This window comes from Panicum virgatum, chromosome 2K (genome assembly GCF_016808335.1).
Source record: "Panicum virgatum strain AP13 chromosome 2K, P.virgatum_v5, whole genome shotgun sequence".
Classification (NCBI taxonomy): domain Eukaryota; kingdom Viridiplantae; phylum Streptophyta; class Magnoliopsida; order Poales; family Poaceae; genus Panicum; species Panicum virgatum.
In genome coordinates this window covers 67,950,146-67,976,387 of record NC_053137.1, presented here as the reverse complement: position 1 = coordinate 67,976,387, position 26,242 = coordinate 67,950,146, and the positions used below count along the sequence as shown (strand labels likewise).

Genomic DNA, 26,242 nt, shown 5'->3' with positions numbered 1-26,242 from the left:
GAAATACATACCTCATGAAGTCCATGTACCATGAAGGATAACTTTGTGTAGCTTTCTACACACTTATCAAACTATGTAGGTTGCTCATGGGTTAGAATCATGGCACAAGCAACCCGCCATATATAACACTAGTAGATGCAATGCATGCAAACATCCTAGCAAAAGCAATGGAGCTACATGATGCTTGAATTGAAATCTAGCTACCATTACCCTATTATGGGGGACTTGGGCAACAAATGACCAAGTATTGAGCTTAGTTTCTTTGGCTTGAACATTCACTTCACCTTGTAAGCTAAGCCTCCAAATCCCTCGAAGCCGTTGTTGGCTTTAAGTCTCCTTTGGAACCCACACCATTTGAGACCCCTTCATATTGGTGATGATATCCTTGGGCACCCAAATGGAGTGGTTCCAACTCCTTTCCTTCTTCCCAACCTTGTGAGCAACCACCTTGCCATTGGTCTTCTTTTTTATCATATAGGAGGTGCTATTGCTTTTGTTCCTCCGGTTGGGCTTGGTGTAGATGAGAGAACTCTTGATTGTGAGCTTCTTCTTGTTCTTCTCATCCGGAAGCTTCTTCCTTGGTTGAGGACACTTGTTGGACTTGTGGCCTTCTTTGTGGCACTTTGAGCAAGAGACGGTGGACCCCTTCTCAAGCTTCTTCACCATGTCTTCACGGTTATCTTGAGAAAGTTTGACATTGCTCTCTATGCCTTTGCCCTTCAATCTATACAAGTCCTTCACGAGCCTTTTCACTTCTTGCTTGAGCTCATCATTCTCCTTGGCAATGAGATCATCACATGATTCTACAACAACATTCTCTTTGTCTTTCTCATTGCAAGGGTTAGAGCAAGATTCATTAATTAAATCAATGCAAGAAGTTGAAGCATCTACCCTAGAGATAGGAATTGCACAACGGATAGCTTGCTTCATTTCCAAAGAGTCATTTGTATCATTAATGCTCTCAAAATTTGATTTGAGCTCTTCATGCTCCTTGCTACGCAATTTGAATTTGCACATTAAATCTTCAAAATTTGTGGCAAGAGAAGCATTTAGATCATTGAGAGCATTAAGGTTTTTAATTTCTTTTAATTGCTTCTTAATGACTTTTTGGTGTTCATAAACAAGGTCAAGAAGTTCATAAATTGAAGGAGAGTCGGAGTCATCATCACTTACATCGCTATCCATACCTTTGGCCATAAAGCAAGTTTTGGATGATGATTCCATGCGGGTGGTGATTTTCTTGTTTGATTCATCACTTGAACTTGCACTTGATTCTTCACCACCGCTAACCCATTCACCAAATATGGCAAATGATTCATGCTTGAGCTTCTTCTCCTTCTTTTGTTTATTCTTCTTGAACTTCTTCTCAATCTTCATAAGTTGATGTTGAGGCCCATTTTTGAGGAAGACCATATACCCCCATTGAGTTGATTTCCTTCAAGCATTTGTTCATGTCGGTACCTCAGGACTGGGGTACCCCCTCTTGCCATGTCAAGACTCGTGAAGTTATCAGTAACTACGCCCTAAGGAGCTGAGCAGCCAGACCCTTGGGGTCCGGCTCCATCTCACCAGACCAACGGCACCGAATCCGCTTTCCGCTCGAGGCAGGTCCGGTGTCGCCACGTGTCCTAGAGAAGAAAGCACTCAGGGCCAAACAACTGGAGGCCCCGGACCCCCCCCCCCACGGGGTCCCGGACCCCCACATACTATCCGGACCGGACCCCTCAGCAAGGAGAAAACAGACACCCCGCCCGGGGAGTCCGGAGCCGCCACGTGCCCGCAGGTGACGGCATGCGTGCGCGGCTGCGACGCTTCCCCGGGAAGGCTCGCCCACCTACCGCATTCAATGCGGTAGACGAAGGTACGCTCTGCTGAAGAGCCCGAGGTGACTTTAGCCAGGCTGTACTGTTGACCGCACGTTACCAAGGCGCACAGTGCAACTGGTGCCACCCACGCCACGCTCGTCAGTCTGCTACGCCAGACAGACACAACAGCTCGGCGACGAAGTATCATAACTCCTACGCGGTAGACCCACAGTCTACGCCGCAACCTACACCGCCTCAACGGGCGTCTCGCCGATGGGACAAGACCCCCTCGGTCAGAGAGACTACAGGACGAAGAAGCGTATCCAGCAAGAGATCCGCCAACAGTGTAACACCATTAGAATCTATCTAGTATAATATACATCCTGGTTGGGCCCACTTGTCGGGGTCCAACGCCTGTGTACGCGTCCTCCTTGCTCTATAAAAGGGAGACGCCTGTTAGAGGACGACAGAGGTCGAAAAGGAGACCTGAGGGCAGAGGATAGACTCATCCTTAAACCCAAGACCAATACAACACGCAGTGGACGTAGAGTATTACGTTCCGGCGGCCCGAACCACTCTAACTCCTGGCGTGTTCTTGTGTTCTTGCTCCATGGGTAGATCTGAAGAATAGCTTGCACCTCCCCGGGTAACCACCCTCTGAGGTTAGACGGGTGCTTTCCGCCACCCGGATGTGGCCCCTATCTAGAGCCACGACATCTGGCATCGTCCGTGGGGAGCGCGCAAGCGTTGGCCAGATCTTCGCTCACCTTCTAGCTTCTGAGATTGAGCTCATCCTCATCCCAAAAGAGTTTTGCAACCTATAGCCAATCCTAGCAAAATACTACACTAAGAAAGTAAAGGCACATAAGTTGCAATATGAAATGCGGAAGTTTAAAGGGAGGAATGAGAGAGAGAACTCTCGACACGAGGATTTATCCCGTGGTTCGGTTTGCCACAAAGGCGCCCCTACATCCACGTTGTTGAAGCACTCACTAAGAGTATCGCTTCCCGGCAATCAAGTCTCTTTCGTGAACACAATCACGGTCACCTTGATCCCGATCTTCACTAAGGGGGATTGCCCACGAAGGAGGGGTCTCCGTCCCCCGCACAATGTCGTCGACGCCGCTCCACACCAAGCCGGAGGGTCGTTGACTTGCCGGCGAGCCACCAAGGCTCCAAGGATGGCCGGCGCACCAAGATACAAAGATGGTTCACTCTGAACCACAGCACAAGGATCTAAATCTTGCTTGATCACTCACTCAAGAGCTAACCTTGCACTAACACTCACAAAGCTTGTGCTAAGGACTAAGGATTTGATATTTATGCTCTTGGATGGCTTGGAGGTGTTCTTGGGTGTGTGTAGGATGTTTAGCAACTCCAGCAATCTTCAAATGGCCGGGGGAGCACATATATATAGCCCACCAACTCGAACTAGACGTTTGGAGCGGCTGGGCACATTTCTGCGTAGGCATCGGAACTTCCGGTGCAGGCCGTCGGATCTTCCGGTCACTCACGGCAACTGAAGTAGCCGTTGGCTTCTCTGACACAATTGCAGCAACTCCAGGGACCATCGGTTAAACCAATGCTAAGGGCGTCGGTTCAACCGGTCACACACAGCAACTGAAGTAGCCGTTGGGCCTCCCTCTTCTGCTAACGTCATTGCTCCGATGGTATGCTCCGATGGACCGTCGGTTAAACCGGTGCTAAAAGCTTGGCTCCTGGGCACTTGACATCGTCTCTGGAACATAGTACGTTGAATGCACCGATGCTTGTCTTGACACCGTCGGTTCAATCGGTGCTTTACTTGCTCTTCACTTGATCTTCAGAGGCACTCAGTCCTGCGCCAAATACCAGGGCGTCGGATCTTCCGACAACCATCGGATGCACCGATGCTTGGGCATCGGTTCTTCCAGTGCCTCTGTTTTCTGCAGAACTCGTCCAATTCAGCGTTTCTTTGAGTTCTTTCTTCGTGTTTTGCTTTGCATGGCCTTTTTATTTCATCCCTGGGATCTAGAAATATTCACTTAACAAGAGCATTAGTCCCATTGATTATGTTGTCATATGATCACCAAAATCACTCGAAATGGCATAAATGGTGCCATGTTCGTTACAGCCTTGCCCTTTCATAAGCACAAAAGGCTTCCGTTCCTCTAGATCGATCTAGGCCTTGTTTGTTTTCGTTTTTTTGGACCTCGCTTATCTGAGAATTAAGATTCTGAGATAAGCCAGCTTCCTGGAGAATCGGCTGTCCAAATAAGCTGGGTGTTTGAGAATCTTGATTATTTTGAGACGATTCTCTCAGTTAAATAGTAAAATGTCTAAAATACCCTTCTTCTTCCTCGGGCAGAAACGACCGAGCAGGCTTGCCGCGGACCCTCCACTGCCGCTCGCCACGGGCGTGGCTTGCCGCGGACCCGTGCCGTCGCCACGCTATGCTGCTTGCCGCAGCCTCAGGCCACCGCTGCTCGCCGGGCTCACCGCCCGGGCGCTGCTGGCTGCGGCCTCGCGCCACCGCCCCTAGCCCGCCCAGGCCTGCAGCTCTGTTCGGGCGGCGGCGACAGCGTGGGTCCGGGAGGCGGCGGGCCGAGGAGGAGGGTTGCACTGTGCGGGGCTCCGCCCGTGGGCTGAGCACGACGCAGATACGGGAGGCGGCGTGGGAGCTCCGAGCTCGGGTCCCCACGCAGGAGGCACGCCGTCTCCCCCGAGGGCGGTGCAGGAGGGGGCGGCGGGCGGCGCAGGAAGGGGGCGGCGGTGACGAGATCTCGGGGGAGGAGGGCTATTGGGAGACAGGGGGCAAAGGGCAGCCGGTGGAAAATCCACTCGATTCTCCCATGCGCGAGTTCTGGGCCGCGGTGGAAAGAATCACGATTCACATTGTGTGGAAGATTGTTGGGGAAGCGGCGGCCCAAACAATCGAAAATAATTAAAGTGTTTGGGTGGGCTTTTCACTTATTTTCACTGAGAATAAATCCGCTTATAAGCGGAAAATAACAGGACCTAATGTGCTGCTGGGTCGCCGGGACTAGTTGGGACTCGCCTCCCCACATCATGGAATGGAGACAGCAAGGTGGCGGACTGGTGACGAGGACCCTTTACCCGACCTGACTGACAGCCCAGCCCAGCAGCTAGCATCACAGTGGCCGTGGCTGGCGCCGCAAAGAAAGATGGGACGTGACATGACAAGCACAGCACAGAGATAACCTACGGAGTAGTAGATGCTTGCTACTTGGCTGCTCTGCACCTCCAAATTCCACAACAGACCTCGGCTCGGCAGCATGATGCAGCATAAAGGTTTCTCATTGGAACTGCGATAAAGGTGAGCCACTGATAAAGGTTTATGCTCACATGCATAAAACAAGATATAAACAGCTTCAGTGGAAAGCTTTTGAAACGAAACCTTGATTGGTTGGTCGATTAAAATGAGAAACAAGGCAGACACAAAATTCTTTTCTTTTTTTTTCTTTGATGAAGCAAAGCATCTACAAATTCCAAATATTCCATCACATCATCCTTGAATCCATATGATGATCAAGAGCTGAACGTAACTCAAGAAGAAAAAAATCAAGAGCTCAAGGCGCATAAAAAACTCATGCCACACCTGCGCACTACTCCGACAATAGCAGCAGCAGTTTGACACGGAACACCGCCAGCCAGCCAAGCAGGGAATGAGATGAGCCAAGGACAAAGGGCTGGACCAAACCCCGGGGCCCGGAGGATAGGGGGTGCGGCGGGCTGCTCCCTGAAAGCAACGCCCGCGCGGCATGGAGATGGGGATGGAGATGGAGGTCTCCATCTCGCCGGTGGGTGGCTGCCCTGCAATTGCAAGTCCGCGACCGGCAACCCCACGCTGCGTTCACACCCTATGCTGTCCTGTGTGCCACGTGGAATGGAATCAATGTTCTGTTTCTGCCTGATGAACATACCTCTAGTACAGTAAAGCAGTAAAATAGTTCGATGCAGAATTCAGATAAGGCATGTGATCCGCGTTGTTGGTACAAAGCACCTTAATAGCGTGCGCGTGTAGTGTCCGTTTTGTTCTCGACCCTTCAAGTTCGAACAGTGATCGACGACTGGTCAAAAGCAACACATTGGCACCTCATCCTCTCTGCAGTCTGGAACTCTCAACACATTTGGCGATGTCGAATTTACTGAGAAACCTAAATAAACGTAACGTACTCACAGAGTACAGTACAGAGCAATGCACGGTACAAGCCCTTGCCTTTTCCAGTGCACAAACAGTATAAAACGTCACTCAACCATCAGAATCAAGTCGATGCCTACGTCTCTATGAGACAAAACATACAGTTCCTACCTCACCATGGAGATTTTACATCAGCTACAAACATTCTGGAACAATGCTTTATGATAGGAGTAGTCACTACAGCCAAAGTCACAAAGCGATGGTAACCAACACAATTCCTAAAGCTGACAGCCTATGTCAATGCACATATCAAGCCGGAACCAGTTCAGCAACCACAGCGCCAACATGGGAGTGCTCATTTTCCCAATGAAGAACTGCTTATCATCTCAAGATCTGTCTTGCACTTCTCTCTCAATTCCTTTAACTTCACAAAAGCTGAATGCTGAATAAAAGAAAATTTTACTTTTAGGACACGGCCACTAATTGAAAATGCAAGTTAGTGGTGTAACATAAGCATGTCACAGGCAATGTACTGATGCAACATAATCTAGACCCTGTTGGCACATCTCCAACTACAAGAATTTTTGGACAGTAAATTGCACCATGGGTAGCACAACTTACACAGTGGGCAATTTGGTCATAGATTTTTGGGTGCGATTAGGTAATCCATGCACCTGCCTAAGCAACCAAGCCCACGCATCGCTGATTGGGCTGCCAGAGTGGCGGCGTAAGCACCTTCACCAACATCTAGTTATGGAATCTAATCAATGGAAAGCTCAAACCTAGACTTCCAGAAAAGAAAGGGGAAAAAATCTCTTAACTAATACTAAACATGCAATCACATTAGCCACCATCACAAACTCCAGCAGTATACCCCAGAATAGAATTGTAATAGCATAGAGCAACCAAATAGGAGCAGTATACTACATAATGGAAATGTGTCTTTATAGAAATGTACATAGAGCAACCAAATAGGACCAAAGCAAGCTCTTAAAAGCAAAATGGCTATATTAACCATTCACACAGCTCCATTTCAAAGACTATGGCCAGGTTCTCAGACAATTGAAAGATGGAACAATAGTTAAGTAATTTATTATCCAATACTATAGTTTAGAAAACAAACGTAGCAGATAAAAAAGGTCACATAGCACACACCACACCACTTTCCCAACTTACAAAGAAAACAATTATGATTTCACAAGCACAGGAGCTTGGCAACAGAACCCTGAAGTAGATAACACAAGATTACTAAAAGAACTAAATTCTTTAAGTACCCCTACAGATTCCACCAACATAGGTACTTTCATTTTCAAGTATTGAACTAGTATTCCCACCTTATGTGCAAACAGATGCATCTACGCTGAAGAAACTGTGCCACAAAAAAAAATCACATATAACTACCGGCATAAATCTATGGCAATACACAAGCCACACAATTTTTTAGTAAGAAGGGTAAAAGATGGATAAAACAACTTACAAGCTGTGCTGACTCGCGAACAAGGGCATTCTCTGTATAAAGAAAGAGTGATCTCCGTTGTTGAGATAGTTCAAACTCCATCTCCACAGCTTGTTTTGACTTGTGGCCAGCTACATTGGGAGCATATTCATTGCCTTTGCTTTTTGCCTCCAACGACCTAGCAAACTTTATGCTTTTCTTCAATACTAAGGAATCAGCAAAGATTAATTGGCATCAGTATAATGATCGGTAGTCACATAAAATCAGAAGGTACTTGTCCTTTCTCTTATGAATAAGATAAAGGAGTTGAGTTTGCGGCCATACCAGCAAGTCGGCTTCTTGCATCCTGATAATGGAGATCTGTCCACATAGATGCAGCTATTTGGGGGGCAAGGGAACAGAAGTAAGGTATATGTTTTTACATGCCATCAAGTTGATATAAACAAATACATCAGAAAGGAACAAATGCAGATTAAGTCATGAACATACCCTTAAGACAGAACGAACAAGCACAAGATTTTGTGGGGACAGCTGCTTCTGAGCCACTAGTTCTCATTGAAGCGTGCTGAGCACTAGAACTTGGCATGTCACCACCTGTAGTAAAGTCCAGTGAACACAGAGGCTTCTGATTTCCTGATGAACCAACTATCTCCTCTTGAGTCAGGCACTCGCTGTCATTAGCAGCTGTTTTATTAGCTAGCTCTGAGCTGATAAAATGGCCTGGCAATTCACCATCCATTCCATCATCATCTTCATCATAGTCACCTTCAGATTCCAGCGAAGAATCCTGCTCCTTATCACTGAGATCAAATGGGTCTATTGATGCACGACGGTTCCGCAAGTCAATGTCCTCCTTGGATAACAGCCCAGCTGCTTCAGCAGCCATGTGCTGGACCTTAGAGTTCCGAAAAATAGAAGGCCTTTCGAAGTTCTCTTTGGCAACACCATCAAACAAATGCCCATATACAATTCCTTTCCCTCTACTACTGTTTTTTGCATATTCATCAAACTCTTTCCAAGTCCCAGCATCCTTTTCAATCCGTCTAATCTTTATTCCACCCATACTATTCTCCAGGTCTGATGGGGCTGGTCGCTTGCAAAGGACATTTGTCAAGTCCCCAAACACATGGCGACCACTACCATGAGTGCTTTCCGCCATTACTAGATCCAGAACCTCACCAGCTAGCTATATTAATTCTGCACAAACCCCAGACCAAAATGTCCCAGCCAATCCACAAACGAAAAGACACAGTAAGCAACATGTTAGCATGTGTTTAGGTAAGAGTAAAAGTATAACTCTGGCAGCATTATGTGGACTCAAACAAAGGGTAGGTTTGGCCGATCGTGGAAACAATTGGATCTGGCCAACGTACGAGGAAAAATAAGTACATGCACAGGGTGCTAATTGACATTTTGAGCAAATCCAAGTGCCCTTGCAGCATGCAGTGTAAGCCCTGTTCCGCTAGGCGTCGATTAGCCGGCGATTAGGCGCAACTACGCGCTGGGCGAAGCCCGTCGCCTCGCCTATGGGGGTAGTCGCCCATCTAGGCGGGCGGAGGTGGCGACCGGCGCGGAGAAGCAGGGACAGGGGTGGCGGAGGTGGCGACCGGCGCGGAGGAGGCTGGGACGGGGACCGCGACCGGCGCGGTCGGGAAATCACCATGCGGTGGAAGGGATAGGGTTGGGATGAGGTCCCTTAGAGATAAGGTTGCTGTACAAATTGGGCTTGGGCTGTTTTATGGGCCTTTTATGTAATATTTGGCCCACATGTGTCCTGTTTTTTCTTTTCTAATAGACTTTTGTAGGTAAAATATGAATGGATATAGAACGCCTAGCAACGCCTAGCAACGCCTAGGCGCGATTAATCCCGCCTAGGCGCTAGGCTGAGGGTCAGCGCCTAGAATCCGCCTAGCGCCTAGCGGAACCATGAGTGTAAGACTCGAACATACAAAAATTCTAAGACACGAACATACAAAAGTTTTAAGGTTATCTAAGACAGTAAGACATGGTCATTCCAATTTTCAGCCAAGAAAAATCAAAGATAAAAATGCACAGTTAATTTTGTTATAGTCAATGTCATAGCACGCATAAAAAAGGAACGCCCTATCTCAGTGTTTCAAATATGGAAAAAAAATACAGTTATTAAGTATCTCATACTGGCTACAACACATTGTGTATTCAAATAAGAAACAATGGTTGCAGCGCAGTACAACCTACAAATCGTATCGTTCCAGTGCAGTGTGACATAACTAGTAATGTGATTCAAAGTGAATAATAGTTATCGCACGTTATCTGTTGCATTGTTTTGGGTAAAAGAATAAACACTGTGAGTTCACACAGTTATTACAGTGGGTCATTAAGTGTGACGATAATTGAAATACAACTCTTACAACATCACAGATATGAGATATGTATATTGGATACAGCAATTTCAAGAGTAGAGCAACACTAGTATGTATAGTCACCAGATCGATACGACTAGCAATACATGGTTCTACCACATCAAATGGTCCAATACGTTTCGACCACAACAACCCACAATAAGCAACCAACATCCTCAAACTTGAAAGGCAGTGCACGGCATTTGGAGGAAACGTGGAAGGCTTTATTACCTCAGTTGGATTCAAAGCAGGCAGCGCAGGGGGGTGTCGGGCAGGCTCCTCCAGGGGTCGGCGTCACGGGCTCCTCTGGCTCTGGGGTCACGGGTAGTGGCGGACCAGGATTTGAAACTAGGGTAGGCCTGGCAAAAAAAAGAAAAATAATAAAGCGCAATCCGGTATAATCTAATAGCACTTCAATAACAATACGGTGTATGACAACCAAATTTACAATAACATAATTAAAAAAAAGTCCCATGATGCGTGCAAATCAACAAATTAGTTCGGAACATGAATATATACGATTAGTCACTTAATAGAGAGCTAAACTTTCTGGTAACACACAGCAAAAATACAAATGGATGCACCAATTAATCACACAATGTCTGAATTCAAAAGTGAAATGGAATGAGAGAGAAAGCAGTGCACAGCAGAGGGAATTACAATTGGGCAATGGATGCTGCCTGCTGGGGCTGGAACCCGAGAGTGGTCCCTGCCGCTCGCGTCGGGGCGGCCGGGCGGGAGGCCGCGGGTGCAGGCCGGTGCGGGGCTGGGGGCGCCGGCAGCCGGCGGGAGGCGCGCGCCCCCCCAGAGGCCAGAGCAGGCCAGCACCAGTAGGGGGCCGCGGGAGTCGAAGGGGACGGGCGGCGACGCGAAGGCGCAAGGGTCGGGCTCGTGGTACCTGGAGTACCCTCACTAGGACTCACGGGCTCCTCCAGCTCCGGCAGGAAGCACATACGGGAGCCAGCGTCATGGATGGCGGGTTGGAGGCAGCGCCACGGATGGCTCGACTTGGGAGGGCGCCGGCGCGGGATTTGGGGGTGGCGGCGCGCGGCGGGATTAGGGCGGCGACTGGCGGTGGCCGGTGCGGCTTTTTCCCCCTTTTCTTAGCGCCGTTTTCGGTCACGCGCGCGGCAGGCGGGCAGTAGGAGTAGCGCCTAGGCCTGTGTCTGTGTGGTGGGGCGCGCGCGGCAAAATAGCCAGCAGCGCCAAAACCTAGTGGCGCGGAAAAAGCAAAATGAACTGGCGGTCCACAAATTTGGCAAAGAGTGTTGTTCCGGTCTCCAAACTTTCAAAATGCACATTAAAATTTATAAACTTGCTAATTATATCACGTAGGCTCCAAACAGACCCGATCATCCATCGGGTCGTGTTCGGGTCAGGTTAAAAGAAATCAGCGGGTTGGATTTTTTAGCTAGGGGAACCCCATTTTTTCATGTATAATTTTCGGATTGGGTCAGATTGGATTGGATTTTTGGTTTGGGGTAAAAAAATTTGGCCTAAGCTCGGCCCATACATTCGACAGGTCTGGTCGTGTTTTTCCAAGTGGGTTGGATTGGGTTCGTCGAGTTAGGTGGCCCATGATCAGATCTAGGTACAAATCATAGTTGTTTAAGATAAATTGAAAGTTATTTAATATGTTTAAATAAAAATTATATACGTACAAAAATAACTCATACCAATTTGCTTGTACAAATATTTTTAAATACAAAAGATCTGCATAAAATTTTTGTAAAACAAGAAACTCATATGATCAATTTTGTAAAAAAGAATTGAAAATAAAAAGATAAATTTTGGAGAAGGGAATATTGGAAAAAATATCTAGCATAACGTTTTGAGATACAATTTTGGGAAAAAAATAGAAAATATAAGAGTTGACCAGAAAATTTTAAAAATAAAATTTGGACCCATATGTAAACTCGACATAAGTTGAAACACTTCCACTTTATAGCTAAAAAATAATAATTTGGACTTTATGTAATGCTATGAGCAAGTTTGAGGATCCGAATATGCATTTTGAAAGTTTAGAGACCGGAATGACACCCTGAGCCAAGTTCAGGACCGACGGTATATTTTACTCAAAAAAAACTAAGACGACTCAGGATCCCACGCCGTTTTGGATAGTATTACAAACATGGTGATCTGGTATGATGAAAGGGAGGAGGAGGTAAAAGAGAAAGCGAAGGAGGTGGAGGAAGAAAGAAAAGATAAGTCCCCCCTCCCCACTTATGTTCAGTTTCTGGATCCGCTCTGGCTTTCAAACTATTTTTTTTTTGTAAGATTGTAGGTCAAAAAATTGGTATTGAAGGTTTTCATATTTTAAGACACGCCTTATGTTTTTGGACGACGGAAGAACCATAGTTGGGATATTTATTTGCACTCATCCTTGTTGGAAATTCAATTGTATTTCTCGAAAGAACTGGTCAAGGGTTATCTGGATGTTAGTCAAATTCGGTGCAGAAGGGGAAAAATTGCTTATGAAGCAGGCAATCCAACTTGTTGTAGTAGTACACCGCATGCAGCTGCTGGCTGGAGGCATTGCTGATTTAGCCTGTCATCCTATTTTTATTTTTATTTTATTTTTTTTAAGTTAAGGGCAGGAGCACTGCCAGATCATATAAGAAGAAGGAGAATGCAAGTACTTACAAAGGTTGTGATTACATAAATAAAAAGGTGACTCAATCTCTTAGAAACTAGCAACATGTATAAACTAGGTAAGCACCCGACCCTCACACGCTTGTTGTCTGATTTTCATTTCTTCCTTGATCAAACTCAGAACTCTGATAGGTGGCTGTGAGATCCCTTGGAAAATTCTCCTGTTCCGTTCGTTCCACACATTCCAAACCGTGTAAAGCAAAATTGCAGCGACCTTGCTCCTGTTCTCTGTGCTTGAGGCTTGCAGCGAGGAGTTCCACCATTCCTCAACTTGAACTCCTGGTAGTGGCACATTGATGAGCCCTTCCGTCCAAGTTCTGACCAAAACCCATATCTCCTGAGCAAAACAACACTGCAAGCAAAGATGCACAGCCGTTTCAAAGTCCTGATCACAAAGACAACATACCGGATCACACTCTATTCCTTTCAGCAACAAATTATCTGCTGTTTGTATCTTCTCTTGCAAGAATAGCCAGCCAAAAAAACGATGCTTGCCTTCAGCCTTTGCTTTCCAGAGTGCGAAGCTATTGAAAGTGCAGTAAGAACCAACGAACTGAATTTCGTAAGCCGATTTGGAAGAGTATAAACCATTTTTTGTCCATTTCCAAATGATCCTGTCAGGTTCATCAGAAAAGAAAACCTCCTGCACCTTCTCCCACAGCAAAACAAATTCTGCCATTTCATCTGCAGTTGACATGCGCCATAGCCCTCGAGTCCAAGTCTGATATTGAAGCGTCTCCTCATAAGAGAGAACTTAAATGTGATACAAACATCAGTCCCAGGAGGCTGATGCCACATTTATTACATCAGATGGTTCATTACCATACAAACCTCTGAGGAGGACACTCGATACAGATGATAATAAAAAGTAACCAAGCTACGACATAACACCAGACCGCAACCCACATGGGGTCTAGCTCGAGCTCAGAGTACTGCGTCAGCGAAAACATCTCGAACAGGGCCGGTTCCACAGGCAAGGTTGGGTGTAGAACGATAACCCTACTCGGCGTCGTCTGGTACGAAGTCTGGGTCTTTTTCTGTAAAAAGTAAGAATGGGGTGATTACAAACGTACTCAGCAAGTTCAACCACACCCACGGAGGGGGTTATATCAGAATAACATGCGCAGGTAAAACAAGGATAAGGTTATGGCTTTAATTTTGCGGAAAGCTAAATTTTATGCAGGGGTTCGTTTAACCAAAAACATTTCAGAAAACAGTTTTTGTAATGAATAACACGGGGTTTAAGTTTTAAACTGCTACCGGACTCCCCGTCCGTCGTAGCACACGGCACAACTGCCGGACACAAATCCAAAACAACTCACGCTAGCCCAACCCAGGGTAAACACTAGTAGTGAGACCACACCGTAACTCGCCCAGTACCGTGGGCACGGACTATTCGAATAGATTCTTAACTCTGCAGAGGTGTGCAACTTTACCCACAAGCGGTTACCACAACACGAGCACCGAAGTGTCGGTGTAGATCCCGACATAGCCATTACCCACCTTAGCTAGACCTGATTCGCCATCACGGAATTCACCAAGGGGTCGTCGACCTATCTCTGAGGTACGACCAGGGTATAAGTCACACTGAACATATCCATTTTCCTTGGTCACCCGTTGCTCTCAGCCCTCCTGATGGCTATCACATCAACTAGTGGGGTTTATGCTAAGCCATTGCCCATTCAACGGTCGAGTGGTTTGCACGATAGTGGAGTTAGGTGAGATGTAACACCAACTCGGTCCTTAGGGGTGACAAGATGGATATCTCCCTTCCTTGCCCTGCCACAACGGCACGAGCACACCAAAAGGCAAATCCGTAGAAATGCCATCCATCCCGTCTAAACTTTCTTTACAAAAACACCACATTTATCCCATCCCACATACGCACACATTTTCTTTATAAAATAAACCGTATTATGAGAAAAGTCCTAAGCGTTCTAATATCGATTAACGTCAAAGCAAAATCAGACATTAATCTAGGTGGTCAAGGAATGGTCATCACAAATCAAGGGGTGGCTATCCAACCGTGTTTTCATGCAAGCAAAACATATGCAATTTTATAAAGCAGGCCATTGGGTTATGTTTATAAAACTAGGACTGAAACATGCATCAAAGGGCGGGATTGAACTTGCCGTCTTCAAAGCCTTCTGGGATGTCCTGTCCTTCGGGCTCGGGGTCGCGGAACGGGTCCTCGTTCACCGGCTCGCAGTACTGCTCGTCAACGGGCTCTCCTTCGTTCACACCGTGGTCTACGATACGAACAAACAAACACGCAATCAGAACAAAGAACAAAAAGTTTTATTGTTGAGCTCGATTCGGAAGTAAATAAGATATGGGGTCCGGAGTAATATTTTTGGGTGGATTCCTAATGGCATGGTCAAAACTAGGTTATGAGAGGCGTGGTAAATTTTCGGGCCGATCAGAGTTTGTTTGGTGCATGAAATGATAGGTTACATAAAGGGTTAGGGGTTAAATCAGGGTCCAGGGGCCTAATTATAATTAAATTCAAGAAGGCAGGGGCTTGGTTTGTATTTCAAAAATTATTTGGGTTATTCTAAAAGAGTCAGGGGTTTATTTGTAATTATGTTTATATGGGTGGAGGGTTTATTTCGAAATATATTAAAGAGAAGGGTTTTATTTGTAAACATGTTAAAAGGTGGGAGGGTTCTTGAGTATTTAGAGGAAAGGCCAGGGGGTTATGGGCAAAATGCCCTGTTCTATTCCTCCCCTCGCTCTGGAAAACAGGGGAGGGGGCGGCGCTCGTCGGCGGCGCCGATTCCGGCGGCCAGGGCCTCGGGGCGGCTCCGGGGTGAGGGAAAGAGAGAGGGGGCCCTGCGGGGTCGATCCCCGGCCGCAGCTCGGCCCGAGGCGGCCCGAGATGGCCTGGCCACAGCGGCCGGCGGCGGCGGGCGATGGTGGCCCTGGACTGGTATTCCAGAGGGGCGGCGGCGGTCGAGAGGAGGGGGAGGAGCACCAGTGGGCCTCGGTGGTGCCCAATCCTACCTCGATTCGGGCCGAGGGGCAGTGGAGAGGGGAGCTCCGCGGTGGCCGGCGGCTGCAAAGGCGAGCAGCGGCGCTGCAAGCTGGGAGAGGGAGGCTGGAGGTGGTGGAGGTGGCAGTGGGGTGCTGGGGCTCGGGAGGAAGCTGTGCGGCGGTGGCTGTGGAGCTCGGGGGGGGGGGGGCTCTTTATAGGCGAGCAAGGCGGTGCCGGCTTGGCGGGACGCGGGCGGAGGTCGGCGGCCGAGTTAATGGCGGTGGGGGCCGGCTCGGCGCTGTGCGGACGTCAACGGCGGGCGGGGTGCGTACGGCGAGGTCAGGCGGCGACCGTCGCAGGCGGCGCTGTGCCGAGGTCGCCGGCGCTGTGCGCCCAGGGCGACGGCGCGTGCGTGCGGGTCAGTGACGCGGCCGGCGACGTGACGCGTCGTCGGCTCAGCGGGCAGAGGCGAGCGACGGGGCGGTGCACGAGGGGTGTTGAGCGAGCGGGACCGGGCGGCGTGGTGCTGCGCGCGCGAGCGCGGCCAGGCGGCCGTGGCGTGGCGTGGGCGCGCGCACGACTCGGGGCGCCGCGGCGTGGCGTGCGCAGGCGTGCGCACGCGTGGGCGTGTGTGCGGGCTGGGCAGGCGGCGTGCGCGCGGCCGAGCGGAGTAGGAGGGGGAAAAGCCGGGTCGGGCGGTGCTCGGGAGCAGAGAGAGAAGGGGAGGGCCGAGCGCGCGGGGAAGGAGAGAGGAGAGGGGGGAGAGAGGAAAAGAAAAGAAAAGAAGAAAAGGAAAAAGGAAAATGGGAGGAGAAAAGAAAAAAAAAAGAAAAGGAGAGGAGAGAGAAAAAGAGAGAGGGAGAGAGATTCGCGCCGGATCCGCGGCGCGCGGCCGGGTGCGTGCGCGGGTCAAGGGCGAACAGGGTGATGGATTCGGGTGACGGGGTCGGGTCTTTCGAGAATCGGGAGATCGGGCAGAACAGGGAAAGTTCCCGAAATATTAGGGTTAGGGTTTTAGGGGAAAACTTGAGCTCAACGACGGAAACTCGATTTTGAAACTAATTAGCTTACGATTTAACTTAGCGAATTTTGGGATGTTACAGATATTCCACCTCTTCTCTTACTGTAAGCCCTTTACGCCAAGCCAACTTGTAAAGATGTGGTGCAAAATCCCTAGGAGCTACACCATCTGACCAAGCAGACTCCCAAAACAAAGCTGTTCTGCCATCCCCCAAGGTTACCACAGTGGAACATCTGAAAAGTTGTTTGTCGACTTCAGAACATGGAACCTCTGAACCCACCCAAGGTCGATCAGGGTCTTCCCACCTGTACCACAGCCAACGGAGGCGCAAAGCTCTACTGAATTTCTCCAAGTCCAGTATTCCCATGCCCCCTCGGAGCTTCGGCCTTTTAATTTTGTCCCACGCAACTAAACATTGTGAACCCCTTGCTTCTGAAGATCCATTCCACAAGAATGCCCGCCTGATCTTGTCAATTTTTTGAACAGCCCACTTCTTCGGATTGAAGACCGTGAGGAAGTACACCGGAATGGAGGAGAGAACAGTGTTCACCAATTTCAAGCGTGCAGCTTTGTTCAAAAAACTGCCCCTCCAAGCTGGCAATCTGTTGGCCACTTTGTCAATAATAGGTTGGATGTCAACCCGTCGTAGTTGTCTTGTGTGCAACGGCAACCCAAGGTAAGAGCATGGGAAATCCTTGACCGGGCAAGGAAAACCTTCCATCACTTCTTCCATGTTTACATTGTCACAGTGTATTGGGTAGACAGCGCATTTGCTAAGGTTGATATGCAACCCTGAAGCTTGGCCAAACATGTGCAGAATAGTCGCCACCACCTGCACCTCATGCTTAAGCGGATTCAAAAACACTGCAGCAGCATCTGCGTAAAGACTTGCCCTCAGCTTTATTACACGCCCCCCCATATGCGTCAAGAGACCATCCCTGGCGGCCCGGTCGAACATTCTCTGTAAAGGCTCCATGGCTATGATGAACAATAAAGGAGATAAAGGATCTCCTTGCCGTAAACCCGTGTAATGTTTGAACCATTTGCCTTTGACGCCATTCAGTAGTACAGCTGTGGAGCTCGACCCCCAAAAGTGCTGAAATCCAAGCTCGCCACTTTGACTGAAACCCCAACTTTTCAAGCACTTCCAAAATAAAGTCCCACCTTACACTATCAAAAGCTTTTGCAATATCTAATTTCAAGAACAAACTCGGCTGCTTTCTTCTCTGCAGATCCCTGATTAAATTTTGTGTGTAAATAAAGTTATCCTGGATGCTCCTTCTCTTGATGAAAGCGCTCTGAGATCTGGAGATGAGAGTATTAAGTTCTCCCGACAGTCTGGTAGCTAGGATCTTAGAGATCAGTTTGGCAATGGAGTGGGTTAAGGTTATGGGCCTGAAATCCCCAAGCACCTGCGCATCTTCCTTTTTAGGCAATAGCACTCCTATTTTGATTTCAAAAGCTAGCTAGGCCACCACAGACAGGACACGGTTATATTTAGCGGTTGCATGCATGTCCTCGCACCGCACCGCCAGCTCTTCCCACCGTCCATGAACGCAAGCAATGCATATTCGGCCACCGCCACAGCGTCGCCGCACATAGGCCGGGGACATGCGGTGCTGACCGTCGCGTCGGCGCGCCGCTTTTGGCCCCGCGCGCGCCGCGTGAAGGAACGCAGCAATGGCGGCGGCGGGGGAGGAGCGGATCCTGGTGTCGGTGCGGCTGCGGCCGGTGAACGCCCGGGAGGCGGAGCGCGGCGACGGCTCCGACTGGGAGTGCGCCGGTCCGACCACGCTCATGTTCCGCGGCAACATCCCCGAGCGCGCCATGTTCCCCGCCACCTACACCTACGGTACGTCGATCCATCGACCACCCGGCCGGACCCCGGCCTCCTCCCTCTGGCTCCTGGCTCCTGGCTCCTAGCTACTAGCTAGCAGCCTGAATTGTTGCTCAATCATCGGATTTCAGACAGGGTGTTCAACCCGGAGTGCAACACGCGGCAGGTGTACGAAGAAGGGGCCAAGCAGGTGGCCCTATCGGTGCTCACCGGCATCAACTGTATGTACGCCCGCACCCTCTCCTGTGTATATTTATTCAAGTAATAGCAAGGAATGCAAATTTTTACCTACTCTGTGTTTGCAGCAAGCATATTTGCGTATGGTCAGACGAGCAGTGGGAAGACGTACACCATGGTCGGCATCACGGAGCATAGCATGTCAGACATCTACGACTACATTGACAAGGTTGCATTGCATTGCATTGGGTGATAGTAGCTAGCTAGCTAGCTGCAGAGCTGTCCATTCATCAGATATTCAGATTTTGTCTGAATTCATGCAACACTGCACCTTTACTTTTGACACCGCCGGCCTGCTTGCCTGCAGCATCCCGAGAGGGAGTTCGTCTTGAAATTTTCAGCGATGGAGATATACAATGAAGCAGTGAGGGATCTCTTGAGCCCCGACGCAACACAACTAAGGCTTCTTGATGATCCAGAGGTCAACAATTGTTGATGCTCAATCGGAATCAATAAGATTTGTTTTTCTCTCTCATTCCTTTATTTGCCGTATATATAATCATATATACGGTTCTTGTTTATACATGCGGCATTGCCATTTTTATTCCATCAGAAAGGAACTGTGGTAGAGAAACTCACGGAGGAAACTCTTAGGGACAAAGGTCATCTCTTGGAGCTCCTTGCAGTGTGTGAAGGTATATATGGAAAACTGAATTTTGTTTTTTTTTTCTTTTTTGTTTGCAAGAAAGAAGAAGCCACCTACTAGTATTGGTTTGTGCTTCTTCTAGTAATAATACGCTAATCCTTTGGTTTGCATCTGGCCACAGCTCAAAGACAGATTGGGGAAACTGCTTTGAATGAAACAAGCTCCAGATCTCATCAGATACTCAGACTGGTTGGCACTTTTGCAATACTGAATGACGTGCAAATCTTTCGCAAAGAATTACTTTTTCTTCTTAGCCTAGACTTGTATATGTATGTACACTGCAGACCATCGAGAGTTCGGCAAAGCAGTTCATGGGACGAGGCAACTCAAGCACCCTTATGGCTTGTGTGGTAGGGAAATCTCTGCTAGCTGTGTTTTATCTGTTGTCTCATTTCAAGCATTACATGCATTGTTCCATGCATGCACACTATATCCTTTGACTCTTTCAAATTTCTTCTGGGCAGAATTTTGTTGATTTAGCCGGAAGTGAGCGCGCCTCTCAGACGCAATCAGCTGGTATGAGGCTAAAGGAGGGCAGCCATATTAATAGAAGTCTGCTTACACTTGGAAAGGTCATTCGGCAACTCAGGTCCGTTCAACTGATCTTGTCATCTATCTTTGGCATTGGAGAAACACTCCACTTCCATCAAATTAATTTACTTGTAGAATTTTGCTTGCAAATTCTCTTGATTTAAACGCCCTTTAAACTTTGTCGATGCGGGATATCTGAATTTGGACAACTCACGCCTGCTGCAGCAAGGGGGGAAATGGCCATATACCTTACAGAGATTCAAAGCTCACTCGAATCCTACAGTCATCTTTGGGCGGCAACGCAAGAACTGCTATTATCTGCACGATGAGCCCAGCACAATGTCACATCGAGCAATCTAGGAACACACTTTTGTTCGCAAACTGTGCAAAAAATGTAGTTACTAATGCACAAGTTAACGTGGTGATGTCAGACAAGGTATTGGTGAAGCATCTCCAGAGAGAACTTGCGAGGTTAGAGAACGAGCTGAAATTACCTGGATCAGTCTCTTGCAGCACTCACGCTGAGATTTTGAGAGAGAAGGATGAACTGATTAAACAGGTACTGTTACTCTTAGTGAGTCCTTTGCTTTAATTTAGTCATCTATGACCATCGTATTGCTATATATATATATTCTTTGTGCATTTTCAACATTTTATATTTTTCTGTGATCTGAAAAACATAATTATTATGGATGTTAAGCTGGAAGAACAGTTGAAGGAATTGATGGAGCAACGAGACACCGTTCAATCTCAACTTGACAATTTTCGCAGGGTTGCAAGTGATGGATATATCAGTGACCGCACAACAATGCGATGGGTATTGATTCTTATTGCTGGACTCCTTCTAAAGATCATGCAATTATCTTCTTAATGCCCAGCTAACTATCCAACTTCTGACAGGATGAACATAACCGGTCTTCAGACTCCCTTCCACGGAATGTGTCTGAAGACTTGCTTTCTTCTTCTGATACTTGTGATGCAATCTATGAAGATCAAGACGATATTGGCTCAAAAGCACTTGATGCGTCACATGTTTGTAACGATCATCATCATGACCCAGAGATCCCCAAAGGAACAACAGAGCCACGTCAACAAGCAATGGATGAACATTCAGTGCCTAACTTGCATCAACCAAGAGGCCATATTTCTGATGGCATAGAAATATATCAAGCAAACATCATGCCTTCATCTGAGCTAACTGAGGAGCATTGCAAGGAAGTCCAGTACATTGAGACAGATGAGCTCAGGAGTCAGGCATTCTTTCCTGCTGATCATGATGGCACAAACATTGATGAAGGGAAGCATGGTGAAAGCATGATAGACACAACAGACAGTGCCATCAAACTCTATACATGTGATTCTGACCCATCTTCTGATACTGAAAAACCTAACAATGACGAATCTTTGGCCCTGAAGAGGTGTGTTATAAGCTCCAGGGATAGTGTACTGACTAGAAGTAAAAGTTGCAGAGCTAGTTTCATGGTCATTCCAAATAGTTGGTTTGATGATTCAATGGATATGAAAATAACAACACCAGGTGACGTTTTCAAATATGCTCCTATAAGGCCAGAGAAGGTTAGGAGGAGCTTGTATCCTGAAAACGGTGACTGCCGCCCAAGTGATCTTTCATCAGACTGTTCTGTGGCCTCTGGAAGAGTTACATCTGGCACAGTTGTAGACAAGAATACTTGCAATGACGAAGAGGAAGGCTCCATCAATGACATCAGCTGCATCCCAGAAGTGAAAGAGAAGATACAGGAGTGCCGTACATCCCAACTTGAGGGGAATCAGGTACAAGTAGTTTCTTTATAGCAATGGTCTCTCCATAGGCTCTCTGCTCGTGAGACCTTGTCAGTCTAAAACCTATAATTTTTCGTTACACGACCGATAAATATATAAGGGAAAAGTCTATTTTTCAACCCTGAACTATCACGTTAGTCCGATTTTCAACCCGGAACTACAAAACCGGACATCCTACACCCTCAACTCTTCAAAACCGTGCAGATTACCCCCTCGAACCGAAACGACCCGGTTTTGGTCCACGTCATCCGGTTTTGTCCACGTCACCCATCCAACGTGGCACCTCTCCTCTCTCTTTCTCTCACAGACAGGTGGGCCAAGCACCTGCCGCGTCACCCATTCGCATGCGCCTGCCGCTGCCTCGCCGCCGCCGCCGCCGCCGCCTCGTCGCCGCCGCGTCCTCCCCTGCGCTCCCGCTTGCCCCGGGCCTGCGGAGCTGCGCGGCGGCCGGGCCGGCGAGGGCCAGGCACGGCGGCCTCCTTCCCCCTCCCCTGTGCCGCCTCCCTCCCGAGCTCCGGCGGTGGCCCCTCTGCTCCCCATCCTCCTCCGTGCGCGGGCGCCGGGCGGCGACCCTCCCCTGCTCCCTCGGCGGCGAGCGCGGACGGCGGAGCGCGGCGCGGGCGGGGGTGGGGGGCCTCCTCCGTGCCTCTGCGGCCCGCGGGCGGGCGAGCTCCCCGGCGAGCTTCGAATCGGCGGCGGGCCTCCTCCCCGGCGAGCTTCCAATCGGCGGCGGGCCTCCTCCTCCCCGGCGAGCTTGGAATCGGCAGTGGCCCGCCCTCGCCCCGCCGCTCCTCCGCCTCGCGCGCAAGGAGGGAGCAGGGAGGAGCGTCCGCGTCGCTCCGCCCGCCCTCCCTCGCCCCGCCCGCGACGCTCCGCCCGCGCGCGAGCCGAGCTCCTCCGCCACGAGCCGAGCTCGAGCTCGCGCCGCTCCGGTGGCCCGCCGTGACGGCAGCTCGCCTGCGCCGGCTGCCCGCCCGCGCCGGCCGTGCACCGCGCCGCCCCGTCCGCCTGCCCGCTGCGCCGCGCCGCGCCGCAGGGAGTGGGAGAGAGGAGCGGGGAGGATGCTCCGCCGTCCCGTCAGCCTGCCCGCCCGCGCCACCGCCCTCTCGCCCGCCCTCGCCCCGCCGCTCCTCCGCCTCGCGCGCGCGGAGGGAAGCAGGGGAGGGGCGCTCGCCGGCGGAGGCGAAGCAGGGGAGGGGCGCCGCGCCACGCCCCCGACCCCGCCCGATGCACCGCCGCGGCCCCCGGCGGCCACGGGCGCGAGTGCGGGCGTGGCGAGCTCGACCACGGCGCGCGGATACTGGCGCAGGGACGGCCGCTCGCCGGCGGAGGAGAAGCAGGGAGGAGAGAGAGAGAAAGAGACGTGGGGAGAGAGAGTGGCCAGGCTGGCAGCCATGTCACAAAACCGCTCCCACGTCATAGCAATACCGGTCTGGTTTTAGCTCGAGGGTGTATTTTGCACGGTTTGGTTAGTTCAAGGGTGTGGGATGTCCGGTTTCGTAGTTTAGGGTCCAAAATCGGACGATCATGATAGTTCAAGGTCCAAAAATGGACTTTTCCCAATATATAAATGCTACTTACTGGAAATAGGAAAAAAGCATCAGGTTCAGTTACTTGAATGGAAATCAGCACAAGAAAATGACTACTTAGAGCTGTATATGTGTACATATAATGCAAATTTCTTCCTAATATCCCAGCCTTTTTACTTCATCAGTCTGAATTCTGATGTCTGTATATAATTGTTCAAGCAGTATACCATTACTGAAGATTTTTTGGACATGAAAAACGCCGAAGATGTTGGCACCGATGTATCGGCGAGCACTGTTGACTCTCCTTCACGGTGGCCTATTAATTTTGAGAAAAAACAGAAGGAAATCATTGAGTTATGGCATGAATGCAATGTCTCTATAGTGCACAGGACATATTTCTTCCTCCTCTTCAAGGGCGATAACGCAGATAGTATCTACTTGGAAGTGGAGCATAGAAGATTGTCCTTCATTAAAGGTTCTTTCAGACCTGGGTTTGAGGCTAGTGCTACGGTTGCATCAAGGTAACTCGCTCTTTCATAGTTAATTTCTATGTAGTATTCCTTAAATTACTGAAATCAACAGATTTTAGCTCCTTTATTTTTTGTGTATAAAATGAATTGCGTGCGTCCATGTTAATGTTGGCAGCCTAAGAAATCTTCGGCATGAAAGAGACATGCTCTACAGGCAAATGCTAAAAAAGCTCCACCTTCTAGAAAGAGAGAGCCTTTACACCAAGTGGGGGATTGATCTGAATTCGAAACAGCGAAGGCTGCAGCTATCACGGCGCATCTGGACACAGACTGACATGGAACATGTGAGGGAAAGCGCAGGTCTTGTCGCGAAGCTGGTAGATCATCTGGAGAAGGGGCAGGTCATCAAGGAGATGTTTGGGTTGAGCTTCACACTGAATCCACGATCTGACCGGAGATCTTTCAGCTGGGTTGGTGCACGCTCCTAAGTCCTAACTGAGCAGTGCTGCAATGGTAATGATGACTCGATGTCTGCATGCATATCAGGAGATGAATGAACTCATCCCAGCATTGATTTTCACTGATGCCCTTTACAGCTAAGCTGGCGTGATGTATATATATCGCTGTTCTGAAATTTTCCATCAGTGTACATCTAATTTACCTGACTTTTGCTGACTAATTCTACGAAAGCAAGCCTTTTTTTTTGTTTGCCTGGTTCGTTGCCTCTTCTTCTGCTGTACTTGCAAGAGGCGCATCATGCTAACCTGTGAGCAAAATCACTCGAAAAGCTTCGGTTATGACGGGGCACGCTAGTTTACGGTCGACCATAGGGAGAGGTTCCCTATAATCGATCTCCCGACTGTTTCTCTTTTTTTTTCGTTTTTAGTAATTTTTTTGTCGTTTACTGATAAAAAGATCAAAAAACTTTTCAAGGGATTTTTTTGAAGAGATAGGAAAACCTTCGAAGAAAAATTTTGGGAGACATAAATTTTTTTCAAGAAAAAAATTGGCGAGATAGGAAAAAATGATGAGAAAAATTTGAAAGACAAAGTTTTACAAAATACATTGAAAAAATTTGCAGAGAAAATTTTTGACAACCAAAATAAAAAACCTCGAATAAAATTTTTTCTGAAAAAAAAAGAAAAAAAAATAGTACGGAGAGCTCGCCGACGCGCCGCCCTCCGCCACCGGCCTCGTCGCTCCGCGTCTCCCCTCCCGGCCTCCCCACCGCGCCGCCTCCCTTCGCTCGCGCCGCGCCGCCGCCGTCCGGGGAAGGTTGCCGCCGCGGTGATTTGTCCGATTCAGCGGCGAAGTCGCCATTGTCAGGTACGAAAACGACCAGAATCCAATCGATCGATTATTATGACGCGGACTCCTCAGCTCGCTTTATAAATCAATCAATCTCAATCCCCGACCGCTTGCGCAGACCTACAGTACTTGATGTTCAGAATACTCAATGGAGCATCCTAGATCTGCAGAGATCCTCCCTAGCTAATAATCGATTGACGGAAGCAGAGGAAGGATCGAGTGGACAGGATCCAAAACCACTTTTTTCTTTCCTGCTTGGGACTTGGGAGACGCCGCTATGGCTGGAAAATTGGAGGATGGATGGTCCTTGTCCTCTTCGTCATCTAAGCGGCGGCGGCGGCGGTCCAACAACGACGACGACGACTGCGGGATGGTGTGTAGCTGCTGCGGACAACGGGTGAAGCAGCACCTGTATCTGGCGCTGGATGACTGGAATGGCGGATACAGCATTCACAAGCTTCGCCACTGCTGGTGGTTCACGAAGACGAGTGCACAAACTCCCAGAGCCAGCAGCCGTCCGGATAGCTTCGCCACTAGCGCGTGGCCCCATGGAGTTCGCCGCCGTGGGCACCAGCATCTTCGTCTCCACCAACCCGCCCCACCCCCGACATTGGTCTACGACACCATGACATCCGCGCTCACCGTCGGCCCGCGCGTCCCGCCCATGCTCCATTGCTTGAGCGACGCCATGGCTGTCGGCGACACGCTGTACGCCTTGACAACATCGGTTCCCCTCCCTGAGTCTGAGTCGCACTCGTCGCTGCAGGCCCTGTCGTGGGCCGCCGTTCCGGATCCGCCTCAGCCATGGGATCCCGACATGGAGTGGTGCTGGAGAACGGTGCCCTCGCTGCTGCCGCCCCCGTACGACGGAATAAACATCGTCGCCTACGCGCTGCACCCGGACGGGCGCACCATCTTCATGTCCACAGACCACAGGATCCAGCACCCACTCCCTGGACACCAGCAGTGGCTTAGCTTGTGGAAGGACCTTGGGGATTGGGTGCTGCCCTTCAGAGGCCAAGCCTACTTCGACGCCGACCTGGACTATGGATACATTTGCTACTGCCCAGTTGCGTCCCGCAGCAGCAGCACTGCCCGGCCGCCGGAGTGCATGGTGCTCACGGAGAAGCTGTTCCGGCGCAAGGAGGAGGACCCAAAGTACTGGCCCTTGTTGAGGGGCACGGAAATTTCTCTAACCTACATGGGCAACAGCAGATTCGCCCTCGTCGAGAACGTCCTGCGTGCTGAGGATTTCAAACGTGGTTCCGTGCTGCATGTCACCGTGTTGAGCCTCAAGTATGATCATGATCGTCGCCACAATCACAAGGGAGAGCTGCGGTGTAAGGTAGCTCGACATGCCACTAGATCATATCAGGTGTCCAAGAATACCCCCATGTTTTCTCACGCAGCATTCTGGATGTAACCATATAGAATAATCGATAGTCAAGTCGAGT

General features: G+C 49.3%; 3 protein-coding genes across 5 annotated transcripts; 2 read left to right on the top strand and 1 right to left on the bottom strand.

The window, feature by feature from the left end:
* Positions 1 to 5,934: 5,934 nt before the first annotated feature.
* Positions 5,935 to 10,918, bottom strand: LOC120694893. Of its 3 annotated transcripts, none has more exons than XM_039978207.1 (6): positions 10,444 to 10,914; positions 10,015 to 10,142; positions 7,892 to 8,599; positions 7,727 to 7,780; positions 7,424 to 7,608; positions 5,935 to 6,388 (listed from the first exon to the last, which is right to left on the bottom strand). In XM_039978207.1, exons 3-6 carry the CDS (start codon positions 8,559 to 8,561, stop codon positions 6,302 to 6,304), a joined length of 996 nt encoding a protein of 331 aa, XP_039834141.1. In that variant the 5' UTR covers positions 8,562 to 8,599; positions 10,015 to 10,142; positions 10,444 to 10,914; the 3' UTR covers positions 5,935 to 6,301. The 3 variants fall into 3 exon arrangements, with proteins under 3 accessions (XP_039834141.1, XP_039834142.1, XP_039834143.1); XM_039978208.1 differs by having other exon boundaries at positions 10,015 to 10,131; XM_039978209.1 differs by lacking the exon at positions 5,935 to 6,388 and adding an exon at positions 7,009 to 7,315 and having other exon boundaries at positions 10,444 to 10,918.
* Positions 10,919 to 18,057: 7,139 nt separating this feature from the next.
* Positions 18,058 to 24,188, top strand: LOC120694892 (kinesin-like protein KIN-7J). Its single transcript, XM_039978206.1, has 13 exons — positions 18,058 to 18,282; positions 18,399 to 18,488; positions 18,573 to 18,673; positions 18,812 to 18,925; positions 19,058 to 19,139; positions 19,272 to 19,339; positions 19,435 to 19,500; positions 19,615 to 19,739; positions 19,907 to 20,240; positions 20,382 to 20,498; positions 20,582 to 21,472; positions 23,233 to 23,531; positions 23,656 to 24,188. The coding sequence occupies exons 1-13, from the start codon at positions 18,111 to 18,113 to the stop codon at positions 23,966 to 23,968; spliced, it is 2,772 nt and encodes a 923-aa protein (XP_039834140.1). The 5' UTR covers positions 18,058 to 18,110; the 3' UTR covers positions 23,969 to 24,188.
* Positions 24,189 to 24,861: 673 nt separating this feature from the next.
* Positions 24,862 to 26,240, top strand: LOC120694891. Its single transcript, XM_039978205.1, has one exon. The coding sequence runs from the start codon at positions 25,066 to 25,068 to the stop codon at positions 26,209 to 26,211; it is 1,146 nt and encodes a 381-aa protein (XP_039834139.1). The 5' UTR covers positions 24,862 to 25,065; the 3' UTR covers positions 26,212 to 26,240.
* Positions 26,241 to 26,242: the final 2 nt, after the last annotated feature.